The following is a 20906-nucleotide window of genomic DNA, read 5'->3' on the forward strand; positions in this document are numbered from 1 at the left end:
GGTCGAAGGCCGATAGAAATCTCGTTTCGGTATTGGACCGATAAGGATATTCGGATCACTTGTTGGTTACAATAATGACGTACTTGGAGTGTGCAGTTACTTTACTCGACGCTTTCGTAGAAACGAGCTTACGATGTGGACGTGGCGAATCTCCCTCGGCTTATCCGATTAACGATCAACATAACCCATTGAAAAACCTTCCGCGTTTTTTCAGTAACCGAATCGTATTAATATTATTTTTAAAACGATTCGAAATATTGGAATTCGCTTGAAACTTTATTTTATTATAGCCACCGACAGCGGCAGTCCCGTTAAAACCTAATCTGCCGGAGGCACAAAAGCTTACTTCATAATTGATCAGCCGGCAATATCCCCCAATTTCGGCGAAAGAGGGAAAACATTTTCACCAACTTTCTCTGTCATTTAAAGACGGGCTTTAATCACAAGAAAGATACAGAAGTGAGATTCATTTACGCGTGAATATAACTTGCCGCCCAGAGCCGATCCGTCAGTTGGAGAACAACTACTACGTTGCCTCACTTTGATCTTCACCTCGGTAATGCTCGGCGGAAAATGTTAATATTCAGGTCTAGCCCTTCGAGTCGGTCGAGTTTCGAAAAACTCTCGTCTCTCGGAGAGTTTCGACGAGCCTATACGCCAAGGGAAATTCTTATCTCGAACCTGATCACGTGTCAAATTAGAAACTTCCTTCGCTTTATTCGACCGCTGTTTTTGATCGTCTGTTACGAGCTAATTATACATCGGGATCAATTTTACGAATTTCAATTTTTATCTCACGAGAACGATCGGTGGCTAAATTATTTATTCGGTTCCCGGATCGGAGAGTATCGAGGCAAGTTGGAATTACGGCTGAACTTGATTCGGGTGTTGTAAAGATAGAATATATAAGTTAATTCTACCCCCGAGTCAGTGCAGAGTTCGCGCGATTGATTGATACGTTAAACCAACAAACATGATTCCACACCCGTAATGCGAACGACGGAAGTTCGCTTTACAATGATGATAATAATGGCGGTATAACAATAACGGCAGAGGACGTGTCGATGAAAACTTCCTCGTTTTGTATTATATGTCTACAGAACGTTGTATATGCCGACAAGTTATTCACTTTCTCGGAAATTTCTGATACTCGCAAGCCTGGGAAAATTCATCGTCGGATGACGGTGAATTTGAAACATCCATACAGACTTGATTAACAAAGTAACGTGTTACGTACGCATGGACAGTACGTTCATATTATAATTTCCCGAGTGTTACTTATTTGCATTATACATATAATACATACATGGCGCGGTTGGTAATGTGGTTTCGCGGAGGTGGATATGGAATAAAATGCCTCGGAAATATCCGGTCCCTTAGGCACGTGGGGACGACGCAGTTTCCGAGGGCATTCCAATATCAGCATTTTTGGATTACTAATAAATTCTCGATCTTAATATCACCGTCACCTACCAACGGTCCATATCCCCGTAAAAGCTCCGAGATTCTAGGTCGAATGTTTCGCCGATGTACATCGTCGCAGGAATTTTAATCATTCGTGCATCAGGATTTAAAAATTCATTCAAACTACCCCAACTTTTCACACCATGCATCGTACATATAGATATATATATATACTATCGATACAATCCATTCGTCGATAAATACCCTCAGAATTCTACGGTCTGTATAATGAATTTATGGAATAAAAATTGCTTTTGGCAGTCGTCAAATCTATACCGTGTGAAGCAGAGCGTACGTTAATAGGTCCAAGGCGGGTAGCTAATGGATCCAATTGATGTGTCGACAGTGTATATCGACAGTATAATGACGTAACGTCGGAAGTGGAAAAAAAAAAAAAAAGAAGAATTCTTTCAAGAAAGAATATTGGACGTCTTTACATTTTCCAACGACGAGTGCAGAGTGCCGTCTGACTGGCTGCTTGTCAAAATAAGTTAGGCGTTCGACAAGTTCAACACCGCGAGTACACCTATAACTACGTTATATTTTTCTTCTGATGTAATGCGCTCCGAAACTTTGAAATTTTTTTTCGCAATAGGATTCCATCTCGTACCGCGATGCCGCTGTGACGTAAGTAGGTACTGCCTAGGTACGTGGTGTACGTTATACACATATACATATACATATATACAATATACATATATACGTATGCACGCGGCTGCAGTACGCCGTGCACAAGGAGTTTAAGTTGCGGATGAAAATTTAAGGAGATCAAATTCCTCTCTTTGAGCAATACCCGGCCGTCTTTTTCGTAATATTCTTACGTATCGGAACGTATTCACGTACTCGTACACCGGTCTGTCTCGAGAAGCTCAGCCGTTGGTTTCGTTTTGTTGAATTTTACGCCCAGGGTGGGCTGGGGGTTTGCGACGTTCTGACAAATCCGGCGGAAACACCGCGGAACAAATGTCGACTCGGCGGTTGACACGTATATGTATGTATATAAGAATATGTAGCCACGGTTCCGTCAGATTCACCTTCATCCTCTTCTGTAAATGTATCCAGAGACGGAGTCGATTGAACCGTCGACCCTTCGACATATATTATAGAATCAAGAGGACATGTCATAAATATAAAATGCTTCCCATACCGTTTGACCTCCCAAATCCAAACTGGGATACCATGATATACCCTACCGAATTCTTCGCAATCTTCCCCCCATTTTTATGATATATTTTACTCTATATTCCGGTAAAAAATTTCCGCATAATGTGTACCTTGTATAGGCATGTACTGTGAATATTTGGGGTCAATTTCGTCAAATAATATTCTTATCTTCTATACGCTTTCTTTTGATAAAAAGGACACTGTATCTCGATCCGTATTTTACTTTGAACGCCATGGCATTTTGTGATTTGTTCTTTATAAATTTAGCCTACAGAGACTTTTAATCGGCGCTGCGTCATCCAGCCATTCAATTGTATCAAATGTCCGCAGGGTGCAGCTCCATGAAATGGTTATCAGATCAGTTTGTGGAGTGGGATTCTAGTATTGCATTACCGATGTAACGTTCGTAAAATAATGAAAGAATACTTTTTGGATTGATCCGTCATTCATATTTTAATTGAAAATGGCCCTTGGTTCCGTATCATTGTCGATCAATCACTCAAGAATTGAGATAATTAGAAATTAGGGAAGTGGGTGACTTTTGGGCGGGGCTTTAATTAGGTAAAGTGTTCACCACTGTTTACGTACATCAGGAAAAATGCGAGGCGTGCAATGACCAGCCAAAAAGCAAAGGGCACACACAACTTCGGCTTCACCATTATTGCACGTGAAAGTTTTAGGGGTGGTGTTCGTAGTCCGGTCTTAAGACCCTCTTCAAATAAGAAGGTCTCCGTCAAGTCGAGCTCGACCTGCTCTTAAGCAATTGCCATAACCGACACACCTTAGCGCCATCTGAAAACCCCAAATAAACCGTCTTATTTGAACACGGTCTTAAGACCGGACTATGAATTTATCATTTGTCATTGTTCATGAAACCCTCAGAAAGATTCGTCAACTCATATAAGTACGTTTGAATGGCGAAGGTGTACGGAGTGCGAGTCTTTCTACAAGCACGAATAAATGGATAATCTAATGAAGATAAATATTGAATGACCGCGCTCCGATTTCAAGAATATATTCATCCAAGGACTTCCACGGAGCATGGATGAAAACAGCAGGTGTAGACTGTAGATAACGTCAGAATTATATGAATATCGATGTTGACGTTTGTACGATTGCATATAGCGTTTGCCCTTCGCGATTCAACCGCAAACTCGGTACGTATAGCAGCGAATACCTACAAAGAAGGGAGTGAAGTGATTTTCGCGCAGACAGTGGCGAATCAGTCAAGGGCGACGTCGTCGTCGAGCGGATAATACGCGGGCAAACAAAAAAGAAATTCCAGTGGAAAAAAGTTTCAATAGTTTTCGCTGCGAAATAGAAAAGTGTCGGGAGCGTATCGCCGTTGGTTTCTCTAGGCTCTAGTTTATCTATTTCTGTTTTCAATGTTTAACGACAATTTTCCGATAGCAGGCAACCTTCCAAATCATAGTTGACGAAAACTTCAATCGAAGGACAACGGAGTCCTTTCCAGCTATAGAAAACTTCCAACGTCTCCAAGGACGCCTCCACCGGAGCCGACTGTTGACTCTGACTCTAAACTTGGACAACTAATCTCTATGATTACCGGCTAAGATGTTGGGATGTGATTGCTATCCGCTTTTGCAGCCTACCCGCAAGTTAGAAACTGATTTTGATATTTATGGAGTCCCTGAGTGTTCGCAAGTTTATTTCAGGTCGAGTTCCAACCCTCGGCAGATTAGGCGCAACGTGGGCGATGATTTCACGAGATTAAATTATTGCATCGTATTTCAACACGTCTGTTCGGAATCAACCTAATCGAGAACGAATGAAGATGTCCGAACGGGAAAATTTCCTCATCGAATTATTTCAAACGCGATCGATATATTACTAGTGAAGAAGGTATAGTGCTACAGACGCGAGAGGTCGTGAATTATTCGGAATATGACGCTCGCCCTACGACTCGTATCCCGTCTATCCGATTCGGGTTCGATACAAGTCCGAACATTTTGTTACGCGGAAAATTAGTTGTCAAAGATATGTGAAACGAACGCGACCAGTTGACCTGGAACGCGGACCGTTCGGAGTTTCACTCGAAATTTCTAGAAATATACGGTAATTTTATATCCGCAAAGAACAACGTAGGTGGCTGTAAACACGTGAAAGTAGGAAGACGTGGCGGCTTGATATTGGTTATATTTCCCGAGTATATACAGAGATTACCCAATGAAATTTACATACTACAAGGTTCGATGCGTGTTTAGAGATTTTTATTTTTCTGTGTGCACTTCGCTCGAGAATGCAAAAAAGTACGATCATCAGGCGATCGATACTTTGCAATCAAGCTTAATGTTCCGCATAATCGACCCGCGCGGTGCAGTTGCCGTCTTGAAATTAACAATTTTTTCCGAAAATGACAATGATTGTTTCGTACGCGATTTCCGCGAGGAATCAAAGCTGTGTATTTCTAGATACTAATCAAATATCTCCTATCTCTTGGGGACATTTTTGAAAGCACGCGTACCACTTTTATTGGCAGAGGTCGTGTGTACATACATTTATACGGATAATAGAACATCGGTATAGTTTCGGTACATAGATTTCAAGATATTTGTTCTTAACCAATTGGATTCGTTTTATTATACGTGAAATCCGATACTTATATACAAGACTTTTGAGATCAGCTTCAGTTTTAGTAAATTTGAATTTCCTTACGGTTATTCGCCACGGCGACGTGTCACTCCGACCATCTGAAACAAAAGAGATGAACATTTTTAAGTATCGCCATTTCGATATGACGATCAATTAAAGCCGTTTAATCGAAAATTCGCAACCCTAATGAAATTTCACTTAGCGAAAATTAATGGGGTAACTGAAAAACATCGCGAAAAGAAATATGCGCAGTCGCAGGTGAAAGGCGTACAAAATGCCGTGTACGGACAAATGAATTTCTATGAAGGGAGTTAAAGAAGTATATAAGTGAAATAAAAATTCACTTTGCCTATGCCATTTTGTACGCCAATCCCCCATACTTATGAAATATGTCTAGTATTTTTGGTAACGATATCGAAAAAACTCGTGGTTCTCAACTCATCCCGATATGAACATAAAAATAATTCTTCTAGCATACTTTGAACGTTCGAAAGAAATCATCTCACACGGATTTATGATACAATTGTTCGTTAATCTTGATCGAGAGACTCGGCAGACTTTCGCTAAGTACATTCAAAGAACAGGAGGATTACCGAGTACCTTTACAGCCACGGCAGCTCAAAACCCAATATATCTGTACGACCTAACAATAAGTCATTAAAGCGAGTTGAAAATCGTTAATTGATGCGGTTGACTTCAAGTCGATTAATCATACGGTTGTTAACCGCTAGATTCTCAGGCAGTGTCACGGTAACGTAGAAATGCAAGCTACACATTCCCAACGGATCCTCCACTTACATGAGTTGCATTCGTATCACTCGAATACGACGGAACTACAGCAGCAAATCGTGAGCGATTAAACTAACACGCTGTAAATTTTCAATGGTTTAGAGTCATGAACTTTCTCATTTCTCTGCACCGATGGAATCCAAGGATCATCGCACACGCTAATTACGGACCAATTGTACGTACCTCGCAGTATCTAATCTTCTGTAACTTTGAAATTGTAAATTATGCAATCCAGAATTATTTTCGCATAAATGTAAAGAGCATTCGTATGATTTGATTGTGCCATTCTAGGCCTTATGCCAAGGCTGAGATTTCACAAAACGCAAGTCAGAACTTGAAATCACGTTATCGTAAGTTGAGGAAAATAATAAACACCAATGCGCGGACAAAGCCTCATCGATATAATACAATAATACGTGGAGATTATTCATTTCCTTCGAGATACCTTTCGCCCGTTTATTTTCATCTCGATGGCCGGAGAGTTCAATTTTTCAAGGTATTCCGCACGTTTTGTGATACGACAAGGGAAGAATTTCGATCGGGATGTCTTTTTCTCACTTCCGTTTAGCGGTCGTCGTATACATTCCGGAAGGTTCGACGACAAAACTCCCAGAGTAACTCGCGGTGAGTGTACCTATAGGTATACGCGCGTACACGTGTATACGGTGTGGAATGTAGATGAGGAAAACGAATAAAATGAATTTCGCTAGCTCTGGTATTCGTTGTTACGATCATGTAGGTATTGCGTACACCTATTATACACACCGACAGAAATCATCTGCCAAAGGCTTTATCGCTGACTTGGCTCGGAATATATAAATCTCATTTTACACGCGAATATAACTCTGCCATGTTTTACATTCGTTCTACTCGATTGATACGATTAAGAAGAAAACGTTATTCAAAATCCGATACAACGCGGGACGAAGTTCTTCCTGTGAAAAAAAAAAAGAGTAGCCGTTGCTCACGATAACTCGAAACTCGAACCCATCAAATCTACGAACAGTACGAAACGTCGTCGATGGTGAATTTACGCCACGTTTTTTGTCCCCTCCGCGTGATCGTGTGATGAATTTAATAGATCGCCATGATGCCCATAAAATTTCATTTTTTCACTTAAATTTTCTATACGTATTGCATATTATACGTATGGTTTTAATATGCGTGTACGCGTATCTTGTAGCATAGTTATGTTTACTTATACATGTATATTAAATCGTCTTAAATATACTTCACATGGTGAATTCAAGAACAGAGAATTGTTGCGAATAAGATACATTTCTTCAGAAGTGGATGTACGTGCATTAAGATTTTATGGATCGGTCAGAACTTTCGCACAAAGTCTTGCGGAGGTGTGACCCGAAGGAAAATTATGCCACTTTTTCTTACATGGGCGCTGGTTTCAAAGCACGTGAATCATCATAGTAATAACAATGACAATAATAAAGTACCGATCCGCGTCGCATAAAAAGTTTGAAAAGAGATGAAAATCACTCGGTTATGTATATTAGATGTTAATAAAAATTACTTACCGTTTTAAACTCACATTAGCGATTCGCGCTTGCATGAATTAAAAATATTATATTACCTACTCCGAATTTATGACGGATAACTTATATCCGCTTACACGGATGTCTTGACTGTAAATTATCGCTACGCCATATAATAGGTATTGACGCGGAGCGTTGTATAATTATTGAATTTAACGGTTTAGAATAAGAGAGATATAGGTAAGTATATTGCAGAGATTCAGGTATTTTCATCCGTCTGGAATCAAGGTGCGTTGCATTTGACATCTTTTATATTAGCTATACGTATGAAAGCATATCTGATACAAGTACGCGAATCGATACGAAGAGCATCTTATACTACAGCTACACTATAGGTACAGGCAATATATCTATGGTACAGGTGTAGGTACTCCGGTTTTCGCCGAAAACTGAAACTAATTGATGTGTTCAAATGTATTTGTAGTTTTTCGGTGTGATTCGAATTTCTTTGTTTTTTGTAATTTTTTCTAATATTTCGAAAAAGTTTTCACAAAAATAATATGTCTCGTTTCCCAGAGGTTGGATTTGATTCGAAAGGATCGTCCGGCTTTGTAACTATAATAGGATTCGCGTTTTCAGATTGATCAAAGCGTCTCCAATGGTCCTCCAAATCAACGGATTCAGTTATGGTGCTTTCGGGTGTTTCCGACCTCTGTCAGAATATCGTCGGAAATCACAAGACTCGACTTTCCTTGACAGTTGGGTAAAGTTCGATCGTCGGAGATGAAATCGTATAGGCGTAGGCGGAGGGCGAGGCATTCACGGGATAGTTGTGGAACAGCGGGAAAATCCTCGGGGAGGAATTAGAGGGAACGAGAATCAAGCTCGAACAGTTCTGGCGCAGGACGATCGTCGTATATATAATTGGAAGATCTGCAAAAATACAGAAACTATTTCTCCTCCCTGTCATGGTCAACGAAATTCCGGAGCGCTGTTGGTTCACACCTCAATATCTATAGAAGAGAAAATAGTTGAACGTGCAGGTGGCTCAACTTGAGATTACATGCTCCCCCCGGACAAATGATGAGAGAAATACGAAATTGAGAAAGAGAAGAACACGCTTTTTTGCTGGAACCGCAATTCTTTCCACATGTCAGTTCTCTCTTTTTTCAGTCCGAAGGAAAGTATTACCATTCTCATTCTTATATTCATTCGAACGAAAGAACGAGAGTCTCAATTACGTAATTGCCTCGGAGTAACAATGTTCCAAATTAGGCGCCGTGACCAAATTTTCAATGTACAGATTTTCGATGTCATATTCAATTTTTTTGTCACTTCAGTTACCTCGGCAACCGAAGTACAGATTGAAATAAAACCAAAAGTTGTTTCCATTGAAGGTATCTGTACAAATAATTTTGAAAGTCTCGGAATACATTAGTGAAAATTACACGAACCATAGCTGTCGAGTCGCATAAAAATATAACGAGGAAAATTAGATCTGCTCTTCGCCCGACGAGTTATTTCGTGACTGAAGAATCAAATAATCATCACTTTCTTTATCGCGAGAAATAATATACGAGAACAAAAATGAGGAAAAATAATCGCGATAATAATGCGTCCAATTCAAAGGGCTTGGTTCTTGGAATAAAAAACGGATTGATACTGTTTTTGTATTTCACGAGCCCTTAAATACCTAAGTACGTAGAAATATGTATAAAATATATTACTGCCTAGAAGAAGAGCATCGAGCGTGTAATTGAGTCCCTAGGGGCGCGTAAAAGTCTTACTATCATTTCAACGGCCTTCAGATGCCTTATTATCCATCATCGTACGTCAAGTGATAAATTTTCACACGTGGATACAAACACGCGAACACAAACGACGCAGCGGGTCGCTCATATTTTCGTGGAAATTCAGAAAAATAATGTTTTTATTTTTTTTTCTAATATACCTAATTTCGAGAGTCGCGAAGCATCGAAATAACGTGCTCGAAAGACGACTTCAAAGGGTCTTTTACCGGTTCCATGCCGCGGGGGCCTCTGCCGGGATGAAACTCAACTACTTACGTACCCTATATGTATAGGTATATCTTTATTCTAGCGCAGGCAAACCTCTTTGCGCTGGAAGTAAAAGCATACCATTTCGTCGCTCCCACCGCGGCGACGGCAGAATCAGCTGTCTTCTCGTGCCGTGAGCTTATGACCGTCGCTCCTTGTAAAATGTTTGCTTTATATACCTAGTTATACGTTTCAGGGACAGAAACGGGGAACGTCCGTAGGTATACATTCTATGCCTGACCTCCCAACGCCACTGGGGAGATCACGTGAGTGAATAGATTACTCTACGGATAAACCCGCTAATTCAACTTGCAGCGTGTCGAAATAACAGGAAATTTCCCTTCAACTTTTTAAAAAAAAGCTCAGTTTTTTTTGTTTTTTTTTTGTACATCATGCAGCGACTGTATTCGGCAACGGCCGCCGACAGGATTCGACACTGACAATGAGAGCAAACTTAAGAAATTGGTTCGTCAACAAGACAGAGAAAACACATTAGTCAGGCAAACACTTAACGATGAAAATATATCTGCTACCGTAACTAGACCAGATGACTTATGTGCTCTGCCATTTCGTGCGTAGAAAATCTGACCTCCGAGGGTCTGAAAAATTTACAATTCTATATTTCTCTGATCAGCTTCTCGACTGGGCTTCGTTCAGATTAGCGTCGTAGATAAGATTCTCCACTCGCGTTTCACATGTAATATACCACTCGAGTAATTGATTATTGGAATGAAAAATCCTGGTTACGCGTAGCCTCGTCATATTCCCACCATTCCGAACTGGATTTTTTTGCGCGAAATAAAAAGGAAACTGTTTGCCGACAGATTGTCATTACGGAACTTTACGTAACAACTGTACAAGCAGTTGTGTGATTCGACAGGGTCATTCTCATCGTTGCGAGATTCGATCGGGTCCTCGTGCCCGATCAACTGACAATCGGCTCGGCAACGTAATACCATATCGTATAATTATTATCGTGAAAATGTGGAATTACTTTATGCCGCAACACGTAATTAAACCATCTGGTTTTTCATTGGCGATGACCGAGGCGACGGACGCACCCTGAAATAGGCCTGTACGTAGGCATATAAATATTTTTTCGCAGTCGTTAATCTTTATGGTAATATTATAAAGTATAAAACGCAAATTTATGGGACATTAAAGAAGAGAGAGAGAAAAAAAAAAATTATATTACGTTATCTATCCTGATTTATTGCACCGGGATACGCGAGCTTCATCACTCGAGTATATAAACATGTTGGTGGTATTATTATAGGGCATAAATTATTTTTATTCTTTCATCCCGTGTTCTCTTATTGTTAAAAGCGACTCGCGGTCGCGGTTCTTTTCCTTTGTTTCATTTTCACCCTGTACAAACACCTCTGGTGAATTATTCAAATCGATAATTGTTCATGAAATTATTTTCCTTAAGGTAAACCGTCTTACGAATCTACATGCGGATGAAAATGAAATATGGTTCGATTTTAACAGACCTTACTCGCGGTTACTAAAGCTCATTATAAGTTATTCCATTTCTCTTTGAATGGATTTGTTCGTCTTATCGACCTACGTTCAGCTGCAGGGATCAACGGATCTCTTCACGTGACTGATTATAACGCAGACGAGCATTTTCGAGGCATCGACCTAACCGTAGCCTCTTATATCAAAAAGAAAAAGAAACACAAAAACAGGTTGTACGAGGTGGTTTATTTTAAATGTTACTGTCAAATAGTCCACGACACGAAATCGATGGTACGATACTCCATACGAAAAGTTTCGGACATAATATTGTACGATGTGTTATCGAGGGATGGAATGTTGGCTGGATCAACAACGTTTTTTTTTATGTTTGGTTAAGGACTATTTTTAGAAATTTCAACCAGCCGCTATTTTTTCAAACTTTTGTTCGAAAAATGAATCGATTTTTATGTAGAAAAAAAACACAACTAGTGAATTATTTGATTCCCTTACTCTGTACCAGAAAATTTTTGGCACAGACTTTTACCGTATCCATATCTCGACAGGATGAATGTTTTCGACTGGAACGTTTGAAAATGGGACACCCTGCAGCGGAAATGGATAAATTCAATCGAGATAATAAAATAAACAATAATTAATTATTCTCATCGCTGGTATATTTATAAGGAATAATGAAAGTTTTCAGTTATACTTATACATATATAGGTACATACATATATATTTCCATCGAAAACTGCAATACGTACAATAGTTTTCTTTTCACGGATATGAATATACATACATAAGTTTGTTCGACGTTGAAATCTCGAAGCTCCGCAAGGCACTCAGCCGTGTAATTCAGTGTAAAATAATTTGATAAAGTTCGCATGTTAATAGATTCATAATAGCAAGCGTATGCCAATTATGGAGGCATATCCTATTTGCGCTAAGCTACGCGCGTCTCTACCTGAAAGCCTATACCAATATTATGTATAAATAGCCTTTGCGTACTTACTAAATTTCATTCCGACGGAAAGTTTCAGCTCATTTACGTTACGTGCGTTTGTCAGTAATAACACTAAATTGATCATCGTATAAATGATTAGATTCTCAACATCGTAATCAAAACATCGTTACCGTTTTATCACGTCCCATAAGATCCGGTCATATTTTACAAAAATCCGAAGTTTCGGCAACCCGATCACGCCTCGATATACGACCTCTAATAACCGACACCCTCGGGATATTTTTGTCCTCTCTGCTGATCCAAGTCTTCTCGGCGCGGCGGCGAGCGGGGCGGAGGGGGGCGCGGAGGGGGAGGTACGGAGGTACGGAGTGGATGAAATGAGAGAAAGGGGAACTAGGATGGAGAGATTCATCCCACGAGCTATCTCTGCGCTAAAGAGGTTTGAGGGTAAAACTGTCTGCGAAGTTCGCTCGGAGGGCACGTTTCCTAAAGAGTGGACTAGATTCTCCACTTCCCTGAAAGGGCCATGACCAAAACCAAGACCAGAAGTTGAAGTGCTTGGATAGGTCATTAAAGGAGACGTTTTACCGGGTATGCCTGTATCACTCGACGGTATATACCGTGTATATAAGTGAGCCGATACACCGGAACGCCGTGCGATCTTCCCGCGCGATAAATCCTCGCAGCAATCTACTCGATCACTTGTGATCGGGGACGCTCGCCGTTGGGTAAGTCGCAGTACCAAATGAGGATGGAATGAAAATAAAAATAGGTATATCGCGATAAAGGCGATTAACCGTAGGTGGAAGATAAAATTATTTCACACTGTATTAGTACCGGAGTAAAATAATTTTTTCAATCCACCCACGCGTGTTATTAGATATGTAACATGAAATCGTTTTTAATTCTTCGGTATAGAAGGCTAATTGGCAAAAATCTATTTTGCGGTATGACGTAGCGGTTGATGACGTACAATCGGCCTGCTCGACTCTGCGCTTTTTTCAATCAATCTATGAAATGAATAAAGCACATTCGTTATTCCTATGTATCTACCGTCGTCAACGTCAACCGAACTGTAATAGGCGTTTCGTATCACCTGTTTTCCCTCCGACAGCTCCGATACAATAATCACTGAATCCAAAGCGACTGGTTTCCAAAATCCAAATAAAACAAAAACGGAGTAAAAGGGGAAAAAAGCGCGCGTTTACATAGATGTGGAACGGCATAATTGAAATTCATATTTATAACATCCCTGAATAATTATTGTACACGAAGAAAGTTTCGTCAATTTCAATTAATGTAACGACTCAGGACTTGTCAAATTCATCCGGACTGATCCCTTCACATACAGTAACCAGAAATTACGTCACGATACGAAAAAGAGAATCTTGTTACAGAATTTTTATCCGGGTGGGCGCATTTCAAGCCTTCAAAAAAACCGCGTAATCAAAATCCTCGGCTCTGTCATACCCCAGTCATCGATTTCCGGCGTTATTAACACCTTTCGCCCGCTCCCTGTAACGTATTTATAAATTTGGTATTTTTTTTTTATTTTTTTCCGAAACGTTGCAAAATCGGAGGACACGAATTAGAAAACGAAGGTCTGCGGTTGGCACCGTGTTTGATCATCGGCGTAAATTTAACCTGTATGGATCGTCGGCCCTCCGAATTCCAACCGACGAAGAGACGTATTTCAAATGAGACGAATTTGCAGATGACAACTGAATTATGGTTACGAGATATCGAAGAGTGTGCCGGAAGGTTGGCGAACAGCTATAGCTGTGCTTTTTCTGAATCCCTCGCGTCATTTATACACTACATGTATATCCTGTTTTTATTTCTCGTAGAATACCGAATCAGTTGACAAACTTTATCTTCGAAAGATTCGATTCACGAATTGAAAGAACTCAATTTTCCTTAGGCTGGTATAAGTCAAGTTTCACGAATGATGACGTTAGTTTCACGGGGGTGTGCGGAAATCATGAATTTCAAACGATTCCAATAGTTATGCGGAACACGCTATACACATATATGTATATGCTCGAAGTTTACCGCAAGTTTATTTTACTTGCAAGCCTCGCGATGTCCAACACCCCTGCATAGGATGGTCTATTTAATGGATGAGATTTGACGAGCCAATTCGTATACCGGTAATAATAAATTGAAGTACATCAAAAACAGAGCTTTGCTATTCTATCTGGATACAGTATGCCGAATCGATACCATTACGCACGCACAGCCATGTGCAGTAAATATCGGTGTCGTCGTAAAATTTATAAGAAATTATTAAACATTTGAAATATTTAACGAAGCGACTGCTGGCGCAGCTCCTAGTACCTATTTCCGTATACCCCTACGTATAATGTAATCGTGAGACACACGCGAGCTTTATTCATTAAAAGCCAGGGTGTGTGACCTTGCGTGTTGAAAGTTTATTGAATGAGCAGCCGCGCGCCCAGAGCGTCGGCCTTCCGACATTATTTACGACGCGTGAACCGCTGTTAGCAAATGGACCGTCAGCTTAATGACCTTGTAATCCACGATTCAAGGTCGGGAGTTCCAAGAGCCTTGACCTACATACGCCGGATAACTTTGTGTAAAACAAACTCTCTGGCTCGGGGGTAGGATTCGAAAAGGACTTACCGACCGTTACCGCGCGGTGCCGATCGTCTATTGGAATTTTGAAAGGACGATCGGAAAAATCAGGGATTATTCTACCATCAGGCGAATTCGACCACCCTGTATGGAAGGTATGTTACTCGCTCTTTACTATGTGCTACGGATCTGCGGACGTGTGTTTTTACCCAGAAGGACGGTAGTGAAAATGACTTTTTTTCTTATTGTTAGCTACGTATATTCGCATAGCGTGATGACAATTTGAATTCCTGGAAATGGCGCGTTGGACGAACCTACGCGCAAGACTGGTCTAAAGGTCTGAATCTTGAGGAACGTACTCTGAATCGTGCGCGGGCTGTAAATGGCTACGGGGAAACTTGGGCGCACGCATGGAAACAAAATTTGAGTACAACAGAATATGTTTGACGTATGTTGTGAATGTTCGCTCACAATCAGTCAAATATCCATTTCTCGAGTGCCGGTTATATGTAATCCGAATGGAATGTCTTTTGTGCACATACCGCTGTACACACCAAATTGGTACATAACTATCGTTCCACACGTATTGGGGAATCGAGAAGCTCGTGGCTTTTCTCTTTCCTGATTTTCCAATTTTGCATCTCCACTTCCTCCTCCTTGCAAACTACGTTCACCCTTATCGCGATAGTTATATGTACTGTGGTTATACGGTGTACATATGGGTATAAAAGCTCAGACGCCGGGAGCCATTGAAGTTACGAGCGCGGGATAATGCTTGTGTTAGTTCGAAAAATTCCCATCTATGTATTTGCCCATCTCCCTCATTGCTCTAATGGAAGTACACGACTGCTGTATAGAAACTTGTTTTTTTATATTTATCGACCATTATTTTCTTCCCGTTTTGTATTTTCTTGAAAGAATGGCAGCGCAGATACGCCGGATAGTCTAAAAAAAATTCGAACGGTCTTGGGAGGATCGTCGAGAACCGAAATCGAGCTTGAAGCACTTGAAGTATAATTCGTGCATAATTATCATCACGCCGCGTAGATACGTCGTGTAGTCCCTGACCAAGTCAGTCGCCACATGGTCGTTAAGAGGTTGCGATCTCCGTGTACGATTAGGGTACAAAAAGTCGGAGCCGCTGCAGCATCGGAATGACGCCATTAGGGTGGTAAGCGATATGTACGCCGGCGTACGACTGGAGTTCCTCGGAATAATTCATCGACTGGCTGACGCGATCGGTAGAATCTTGAGAAACTCGATATGCAAAATCTTGACCCACCAGCGCCGATTCAAAGATTTCGGTGGATCTCGGTACTTCCGGTATTCGCCTGGAATACGATGACGTCAAGGTCACTCGGGTGACTTCTAGGCGGAAGAGCGAAAAGCGGGAAGTAGCTGAAGACAAATCGACGGGAGGATCACACGTACCACGCGCGAGACGCACGATGCGTTGCCATTCTTTTGTTATATAAACGACAAACTAAAAGTTTGAATGAGATTCTGGAGACAAAAGAATATTTCCCCTTCTTTCCTCGTAAAATTATATACATTCTTACTTCGTGTGTTTCATGAAAATTGTTACAAAATTTGGGAATTACGTGAAAACATAACAGCAACGAACATTGTAATAAGTGATTAGGAAGGAAAAGCTTTGTTTTCATTCAACTCTTTTTTTTATGACGTACAGATTTTTATATGATGAGTAACCTTTTTGTTGTTAAATTTGTTCCCTCATAGGGAGCTGACGATGACGATTACGGATAGATTAGAGGAATAGCAGCGCGACGTAAAGGGCGGTTGCGTCCTACCTTTGGAGTACTTGATAGAGAAAGTCAAAACGACCCTGATTAGCTCCTATGGTGTCATCAATGGCACTTAATGATCATCAAACATATGTACCAAGAAAATAGAATCAACATTCAAATGACACTACGTAAAAACAACGGAATTTTACAAAGAGTGTTCACTCGTATATGATCTCCGATATATCTGCGGCTGCCTCTGAATTCCAAGCGACATCCTTTTGCCCAAAGGTCTCAGTACTTGGCGTCACATATTCTGATTTCACTACAAAGATAAACCGCCGATTCTTGAGAGAGTAGCCTACAAAGGTATCTTGGCGTCTCTCTGTATGCCTCTGTCAAGTTTTTGGCGTTTATATTATAATCTCGCGGCGGTGGAATCGAACATCGGGTAAAGTGATTAAATTAAAGGAACTACATCGAACGAAGATAAATTCATCGCGTCTTCATCTCTACAATTACCAAGTTCTACTTTAACGAGATTCGTTAATTTCTATTTCGCATTCATTTCACTAATTCCCCCGACGAAATATAACGACCGAAGGTAAATTTGATATTGTATATTTACAGTCGCAGTAGCATTGCATCGCAGCTGCAGTCCACGAGCAATTATTCAAATTTCGATCCAATTGAATGAATAATTGTCTAGCCAAGAAACAACAAGCGCTCGAAATTCATTTGAAAAATAAATGATTCTAACCAGATTTATTTGAATCGAATAGCAGCCTTCAACTATCCTAGTTCAGACACATCGACGGAGAGTCATATTTACTTCGTGAAATAAATAAAACATATGCACAAGAGGTCCATGTATTATTTCCCCAAGGAATTCTTTTGTATTCGACATTACACTTGATACGCAAAGCAAAACGGCAATCGGATTTGTGTTCGATTTTTGTAGGACCCCCTTGCACGCCCGCGTAGTTTGCGACTCTTTGATTTTTCTTCCCGTTATTTTTCGGTTCGTTTCTATTTTCCTCTTTATAATTTTTCACGTTACACCCACTTTCGATCTTGACAGGTGGACACACCCGAGGGAGTGACCCGGTGGGACGAAACTACTCGTATTACTGTTTCATTTCCAGGCATCAAGTATGTTTCGGATGATGGAGAAGGCTAACGTTGAGGCATTATTCTTTGTTTTTCATATCTCATCCTGCGGGAAAATCCTGCGATATATTTTGCGGACTAGGAAGGCCCAAAAGAATGTTCGTATCCCGAAGATTTCCCGTCTAAGATAACCCGGACGCGGTTGAAAGAAATATTTTTGACGATTTATCTTGGTTCAGTATATTCGACGTTTGATAAGACACAAAGTTTTGCTCGAGGGATATCTTGGTCCACGTTGTCGTTCTATCTTGGAGGACCTAACAGGATCATGTAATTATCTCTTGGAAATCTACAGGGATGCCGAATCCCTTGGTGTAAGACTTTTCGCGGATATTATTCTTTACACTTTGTCATAGTTCATCTCCGGTACGAGAAAATAAAGTTCAGGTTTATCTGCGAGGACGTTCACCTCGCCCAACTAATTGTTGGCAGAGAACGTGAGTGAAATAATAAAATTAGAAAGATCATGTCTTAAAACATGTTGAATAAATTATTCAGGATTTGGTTTTACTGCGGCGTTTGTTTTTCTTTTTTCCTAATAATGAAAATTAGCTTACATTGTGTACGTGTTAACGAGGTAATACATTTTCAACATCACACAGGTGCGATGATGAATTATTCTTGTAATATGGACGACAAAGTTTGAATGAGATTCCGGAGACAAAAGAATGTTTCCCCTTCTTTGCTCGTGAAATTCGTTCATTTTTACTTCGGATATTGTGTGAAAATTGTTATAAAATTCGAGAATGCCAGTTCTCTGTTGAAAAGTTTGCGGTGCGAGAAAAAAAATAATTTCCGATTATAAATACGTGGATACATGACAGCAACGAACATTGTAATGGGAAGAAATTTTCTTTTTAGATATTTTTTTCATTACGTACAGATTTGTACATCATGGTAACATGTTGTTGAATTTGTTCCCGGATAGTAGCGTAGTCATTAGAATGAGGAAACTTGAATTGTGGAATCACCCGCTACTGTCATGCACGTCCATTTAAAGGGTGGATTCAAAATTCATTCATTTCCATGGATGATGAGTTGAGAGTAAGCGGAGCCGATGTGAAAACATTGAGCATGGGTAATAAAGTAATATTTTCCTTCGTAATTCCTAAGTCAACAGTCAGCTAAATTTTCCCGCCCTTTAGGAAAGAACTCTCGGCGGCCCTTTTTGGCGAACGTCTTACGGATTAGCTTTGTGAAATGAGAGGTCATCGTGATCACCATGAAAGCCTGAGGAAATTATAGAACTTTATTTCCTTAGTTTACCTAATAAAAAGGGTTCCCCGCACCACAGGAATCGCATATATCGTGATATTTCATTTTATTCTTTCTCAAATTTGGGAAAATCCTCATCCAAAACTTGTACAACCGCGAATCATTTCTTCTTCGTTCTTTCTTCATGCGATACCAAAGATGTCCATTGGAATAAACGATCAAAATTCATTGACCTACTCTAACAGGTGGGAATGGAATATCCATGAACGAATATGAAAATTTTTATTTTTCAGTCTAGTTTTGTTACCGCAGTAGCACATCATTTTCTTGGTTGAACTTTCAACCAGAAGCCACCTTCGGGCTCTAGGGCAAAAGCGTCGGTTTTGTACTCGATTCTGGGATGGGTCTTGGTGCCTGGTAGCAAATCGCACTTGGCGAGCAAGTTAAATATCGTAAGTTGAACCAGCATTAGGGCATAACGACTCGCGACACAAATTCTAGGGCCCAATCCGAAGGGAATGTAGGCCGAAGAGTTGAAGTTACTTTTATTTTCGTCGCTGAACCGTTCCGGGTCAAATTTATCCGGGTTTGGAAAATTCTTTTCGTCACGATGTATGGAATATATCGGAATCCAAAGGTTTTGCGAGGGTTGGATTCGCAGTGGTTGGAGCCCGGGTAACGCGGGGGGTAGAGTGAACTCTACGGTGCAAACTCGATCCACTAGGAAATTAGTTGTAAACACCCTCAGGCTCTCGCTGATCACAGCTTCCAGGTACTTCATCGCGTTTATTTGTTCGTAAGACACTCTTTCAGGATTCTCTTTCAGAACCTCATCGATTTCAGCGTGCAGTTTCGTCTGAACTTCGGGTTCTAGTGCAAGGATCTGGGCGACGAAGCACATCGCCGCCGTCGAACCTTCCAGTCCGGCCATGAGGAACATCAATCCTTGGGCGGTCATATCGTCTAAAGACGGGGTCCATTTGACCTGCTTGTCTCTCGCCTGCATCAATAAGTGAATCATATCTGGTCTGACGATTCCTTCTCTGTCGCGTGTTTCTATGGTGTTCTTCATGACATTTTTGAAGAAATTCACCGATTCACCGTTGACATATTTAATGTTGAATAACCGAGCTACGCTGGGAAAGCTCCTCAATATGAAAACCCTGATGATCTGGAGGTAACTGAAAAAATCAGTGACTTTGACCCCCACCTCGTAGAACTTGTTATCAGGCTCCTCCAAGGAATTTGTGGATAATCCGAACGCCGTAGACGCGATCACATCGAGGGTGTATCTTTTGAGAACGTCTTTCATGTCGAAACCTTCAGGTTGCACTCGCCGATTCGCCATGTACTCGCCGAAATTGGTTCCACACTCTCTCACTATCTCGAACATCATTTTCATCTTACCGGCGCTGAACGCCGGGCTCAAAAGCGATCGCATGGTCCTCCACTCGTCATTATGCAGCGTGAACAGAGTTCTTTGTAACAAGGGTTCCGCCGGAAAATCGGCGAACATTTTTCGGTTTGGAAAAACGTCGAAGTGCTTGATGGCGATGAGTTTCAGCAGTTCGGGATCCCTCAGCAAAATAACCGGAGTTCCGAAGTAGTAGAAACCGACGTACTTCGCGTCAGGATTGAGTTTGTAGGTCCTTTGTATCGCGTGCATCATCGATTCCTTCTTGAAAACCACTCTCGCCATGTTTCCGAATATCGGCAACGGCGTAACGTAAGGGATACCATGCCTCTTGAAATAGGAATAGTTCCTGACGTAGAACAAGTATAGGACCACTGCTCCGACTAATATCGTTGAGAGTATCGTCCAGGGGTCCATGATGGTCCGATATCTGTGCCAAGTGTGGGATGTGTTCGTACTTTTTTTACCGAACTGTCGGCCGTGTCACGTCAGACTTTGAGCACGGGGAACGAGCGTCTTGATCCGCCTGTACTCTGAGCTACAGTTTGACCATCACCGACTACCGAGCTTCGCAGACTGGCCTCTACAATGTAGAGAATGACTGTTAGGAGTTACATAACGTCGCGACGGTAAAAGCACCTTCTCAAACGTCTCGTTCTCATATTGCGATAACACACCGAGGCATAGTTCATTTCAATCGTACTCGACTATCGTGTTCACTCTCTCAGACGATTACCTTAAACAAGAGTTATCTCCCTCACTATG

At 41.0% G+C, this 20906-nt stretch overlaps 2 protein-coding genes across 4 annotated transcripts in view; both read right to left on the minus strand.

Annotated features, from left to right (window-relative positions):
- LOC105684934 (tachykinin-like peptides receptor 99D) overlaps positions 1–20906 on the minus strand; it is a 142505-nt gene that overhangs the window by 90206 nt on the left and 31393 nt on the right. For all 3 annotated transcript variants that reach the window (XR_007277203.1, XM_048651101.1, XM_048651100.1), the window contains exon 2: positions 5305–5339. The gene's annotated coding sequence lies outside the window, so the exon portion shown is untranslated. The remainder of the gene's footprint in view (positions 1–5304; positions 5340–20906) is intronic.
- Positions 17199–20699, minus strand: LOC125500029 (cytochrome P450 9e2-like). The gene has a single exon (XM_048651099.1). It carries the CDS (start codon positions 20556–20558, stop codon positions 19047–19049), a length of 1512 nt encoding a protein of 503 aa, XP_048507056.1. The 5' UTR covers positions 20559–20699; the 3' UTR covers positions 17199–19046.

Source organism: Athalia rosae, chromosome 2 (assembly GCF_917208135.1).
Source record: "Athalia rosae chromosome 2, iyAthRosa1.1, whole genome shotgun sequence".
NCBI classification, from domain to species: Eukaryota; Metazoa; Arthropoda; class Insecta; order Hymenoptera; family Athaliidae; genus Athalia; species Athalia rosae.

Bases quoted from the DNA above. Each gene is read 5' to 3' on its own strand.
- LOC125500029 (XM_048651099.1), bottom strand. From the start codon at position 20,558: ATGGACCCCTGGACGATACTCTCAACGATATTAGTCGGAGCAGTGGTC.